Below are 5,000 nucleotides of genomic sequence, written 5' to 3' on the forward strand. Positions count from 1 at the left end.
ATATATATATATATATATATAACCACACACACACACATCTATATACATAGTCTGTGAACCCTTGTGAAACGGGCATCTCATTTTCCTTTTCTTCTTAAAAGTATATTTAAAAGTGTATATTAAAATGTATAGATGCATCGAATATTGATTACCGGAATATATTTCACTTTGTAATCTGTTACACTGAAAAAAATATTAGATAAAATTTATTAGGATACAGCACTGTATAAAATCAATTTTTAAATCTTTTACTGGAATTATTCTTCAAACCAGTATATAGCTTTTCATTTATTGAATACGAAGAGACTAATTGCTAATTATGTTACACAAAATTGTAAATTAAAAGATTAAAACCCTTGCAACGATTGAAAAATATTATTTGAGGAAATGAATTGTAAGATACGAGAAGCATATTACTGTAGACAAAAGTAAATGTAATATTACCACTAACATAAAAGTTATCAGCATTTATCCGAACACATGCGTACATACATTTATAGCTAGATACATACATACATTCATATATATAAGCTTACATATACATACACACACGTATATACACAAACATATTTTATATGCGTATACACACACATTCACGCATACACATATACATATATATATTATTTAGGTGGATTATTCGCAATTTACAACCACAGGGCACAAGCATAGACGGCACTAAAGTGACTGAGAGCGCTAGTCAGCACCAGTATTGCTAGAGATAATAGTCAGAACAACTCTTAACCACGGGGAAGCACTTATCTAATGACTGATATGTATGTGTGTGCGTGTGTGTGTGTCTGTTTGCGTGTTCGTTTGTGTGTGTGTGTGTCCCCTTTAGTAGTCAACTTGGAAATTTCATTCTAGTCTCAGAAATCATCACAAAGGTCCACATATTATAGTATCCCAAGATATGCGCGATTCTTTTTAATTGATTTATTTTGGCAATGTATTCTTGAAAATTATATCCTATATCTGTTTCTATTCATTGGAGGTGATAGTAATCTACTACATATTTTTTTCTAACACTAATAGCTTCTTGCAAATAATTTTTCTTCCGTAGGTATTTGTCAGAAAAATGCTTTCCATTGTTTGTCAAAAATTCTATGAACTGTTTTCAGAATAATATTATATCGCTTCCATACTAATTTGATTACTACATGCAGGTTTTCATAATCCATTGTTATAAATTTAACTGATGGTTGTGTATTGCCAATATTTGCAGGTCCATAGAGGGAAATATTACTACACATGATATTGGACATCATTAGGAGAGCAAGAAAATTGGTAATGTTGAGGAAAAGTCTAAGCATATATAAATATGTCTAAAGGGAGACATATGAGTGTGTAGGGAACTCTTGAAATGTTTATTCCCAATTAAAGGAGATCGACATTAATGCAAATAAACGCGAGTCCTTCATTCGTAGGGTAGCGACACCGCGGGCGAATCATAGTACCGCTCATTAAAATTTGGTACACCTATATGTCGTGTTAGTATAGGCGGAGATTCAATGCTATGAGGTATTTACGATTGGCAAATGCATCTCAATGTCTCTATCACTTTATGTCACACTCTTGATTCCCGAAATTTTATAAATTATAACTATTGTTCTCCAGAGGTATATTATGTCATGTTTTTCCTCTGAAAATGTTAATAGAGAACATATTTCATGTGTCTTGTATTTTATTCTTCTCTTGTTTGTGGAATATCATTAATACATAACTGATAAAATTCACATTGTTTTATTTATTTTTGGTCAAGACAAAATGTATGTATGCATGTTATTTAGAGACTTGTCTAGACTTATATGATATATATTATTTATGTTTGTCAAACATTTGGAAGCATTCGCGTGTCTGAGAATGATTTTATGCAAACCATTCAGATGGTAGTTGCGGAGGAGCTCAGTGATGTATCTGATGCCTAGACCTCGTCCGTAATACTCCTGCATGGAGATTACTTGCTTTTTGTACAATTTCAATAACAGTTGACAGCTAAAGAATCCCCTGGCTCTCAAGGGAAGGACCGGTCGTTGGGATGCAATCTTAACTTATGAAGAATATTGCTTCCTCAGGAGAGATATTCAGCAGTATCAACACACAGCTGATAGATCAATTATATATGCTGTCACTGGGTCTTGTTCAAGAAACTTGAAGTTATATTTCCTTTCTAACAATTTTACTACAAAGCATTATCGTACAAATAGCACTTCTGACCTTGGAGTTTATCATATACGGCAGAAAATTTCTATGACAATTTCATATAATTTGAGAGCTACGAACTATTACGAAAGGCAATAGAATATTTTAGGATATGATACCTATTAACATGTAGTAAAGAAAAATATACAAACAATGTTTACATGTAATCAATAGTAAATTTCCAGTACAGATTATTTACGATTTTCACCATAATATTACATATATTACATAATTCTAGCATAACTTTCGGCATTGTGCATCACATTTTATATAGCAATACTTATGACCCCCTCGATGAACATATTTTTAGTTATATATTTGCTGTTTATAGGATAAAGAAAGTTCTAAAATATTTAATGACATTGTTTTAAAAGCACACTATATCTCACGTCACTTTATGCCTAATACTCACGGAAAATAGAAGCCTTTATTCTGCTATTATAATAAATAAGGACAAGTTATTTATCTCACGTACTTGTTCCTTCCATAGAGTAAATTGTCTAACATTTCAAATTAAAAGTGTTTATCTCTCATGGAGAGCCTTGCTGCAACGTTGCAAAATGTCTTGGTAAGTAGAGGCAGATGAAGTGTAAGAGGTTACATTAATGTACAGTCCAGTATCAAGTAAATTATTGCAATATATTTACACGCACGATGTATCTGAAAGAACTTCTAAACATCTACTCATTTATTCTGCTTTTCTTTCATCCGTTAACCGACTATTATGTTTCCAATATCATACGCAAATACACGCATTAGCGAATTGTTGTTTCTTCAATCTTAAATCAATAGGATCGATGACTTCAATACAAGGAATTTCAAAATAATACTTAGCTATTCAGTAGATTTTTATTTCTTTCTTCACTATTAAAATGAAAATTGTTTTCCACTGCCATTTTCTAAGACACTTCAATCTCGTGATTTGTATACTATTTTCAATATCATTTGTATCTGATTTAATTAATGTATACTGTTAAAATAATACGCCACATATCAACCATAAAATTCAGTATACTCATGAAATGTACTTTATTTGTTAGGTCATCTAAGTATAAAACTATGTTAAACCTACTTCAGTTATATGACACAAATACTGTTCGGTTGTTTTCTCTTAAAACTGATAATTCTCAATAATGATGTTTAAACTAAGAGTTCTTTATAATGGTCAGTCGAAAAGGAGGGTCAGATCTGGAGCCAATGAGGAATTTGTCCCAGAACATTAATGGTATAAGTGAGAAGACATGTCAAAGAGTAGCATAAAATCTAAACTTTCGAGTATCGATTCCAAGTATCTTACGAAACATCAACAGTCAATATGAATAACATATTAGTTTAATTACGGTGAAGAAATTTTGCAGATGTTTTTGTGCCTATTATTGTGCTACTAAGAAGCTATGTCTGCTCCATTATGTTTAAATTTTATGTAACCATTGACCATAGACAAAGGTGTATACTTTTCAAAATTGTCCTCTCCAGGATAAATTAAGGAATGTTTAAAACTGAATATATGGAATAACAAAAAATATTGTATTTTAATACAATGCCTGATAAAATGCAAAGTCGACTTCGCTAAGCATTTTGCAGAGCCTGCTAACGATTCTGCCAGCTCGCAGCTTTTGATTAGGTTATGATATTAGTCGAACATTATCCTGCATATATATGGGAGTGATTAATATGCACTTACCCTCTCTTTCTCTCTCACTCTCTCACTCTCTCTCTATCCCTCTCTCTCTCTATCCCTCTCTCTCTATCCCTCTCTCTCTATCCCTCTCTCTCTATCCCTCTCTCTCTATCCCTCTCTCAATATATATATATACCCCCTCTCTCTCTCTTAATCATAAAGCGACTTTTCTATCATGAATATCGTGGGAAACAATATTGGATCCAGGCTTCCAACGGTGCTGACGGGATGCGATATGAAACGCTACCAAGTGGTTTATTATCATGAAAAGCATCTGATCTTAGAAGTGAAATGACTTGAGTACCATATATGAACTGATTTGTTAGTGTGAGGCAACACATGAACGACTACTTAAGATATTATCCTTAAAAATGAAAGAGTACTGGAGAATGATAAATAAATCAATGACAGCTCTCTAGTACATATGGTTATACAATAGCAGTAGTGAGAGCAAATACCCAAACAACTGACACAAATTGTGTGCTTACTAACGTTTGTTTCCGAAATAGTTAAACAATTTGTAGTGAAAATAACAGGTCACTATTTTGAAAGATGAGAGGTAATAATAATGATAAAGACTGCGTGATATATTTCTCTAGAGCAAGAAGAAGACAATAGACTATCAAAGTGAGGAAAGATCTTTGGGTCACTCTTTGAAGGATACAGAAGAGGTAAACTTAAAGCCAGATTTTGGACATGTTGTTGCTCTTGTCCAAGCGATCACATCGTTTGAACCAAACATGATTTGACTGCTAACTATACCAACACTAGTCATTGAGGTTAAACGAGCATACGGCCCTGTGTCTGGCCGGAGAAAGACAATATGAATGTTAATGTACTGAGAACAATTGCAAAGATGTTTGAGAGCAAGTTACACATTTTTGTAGTAGGTGAAAAGTTACAGCTTGCCGTATATAGTTGACTGACTGAGAATTTTTTTAATGCACATATGCCAGCAAAAATGTTCCATGAAAACAGATTAACTTTTCAGAAGAAATGTCCGTTAAGACTCACGTGAAATATGATAAAAAACATTTAGTGAAATGTTCTCTGTATCTTAGATGACACACTTAATCAATCACACATGCTAGTGAAAGTGATATTTCAAAGAAGCAGCATT

The 5,000-nt window shown here is 32.7% G+C and overlaps 1 protein-coding gene across 3 annotated transcripts in view; it reads right to left on the reverse strand.

Moving 5' to 3' along the window:
- Positions 1-5,000, reverse strand: part of LOC106877463 (uncharacterized) — a 10,477-nt gene that overhangs the window by 5,108 nt on the left and 369 nt on the right. Inside the window, exons 1-2 of one of the 3 annotated variants that reach the window (XM_014926368.2) lie at positions 2,675-2,758; positions 153-183 (exon numbers count right to left, since the gene is read on the reverse strand). The exons of 1 other annotated variant lie outside the window; for it this stretch is intronic. In XM_014926368.2, the coding sequence (XP_014781854.1) occupies positions 153-183; positions 2,675-2,706 (63 nt within the window). In that variant the 5' untranslated portion in view covers positions 2,707-2,758. Of the gene's footprint in view, positions 1-152; positions 184-2,674; positions 2,759-5,000 lie in introns of those variants that run through there. One more of the 3 variants, XM_014926369.2, reaches the window with a different exon arrangement.

Source organism: Octopus bimaculoides, chromosome 1 (assembly GCF_001194135.2).
Source record: "Octopus bimaculoides isolate UCB-OBI-ISO-001 chromosome 1, ASM119413v2, whole genome shotgun sequence".
In the NCBI taxonomy this organism is placed as follows: domain Eukaryota; kingdom Metazoa; phylum Mollusca; class Cephalopoda; order Octopoda; family Octopodidae; genus Octopus; species Octopus bimaculoides.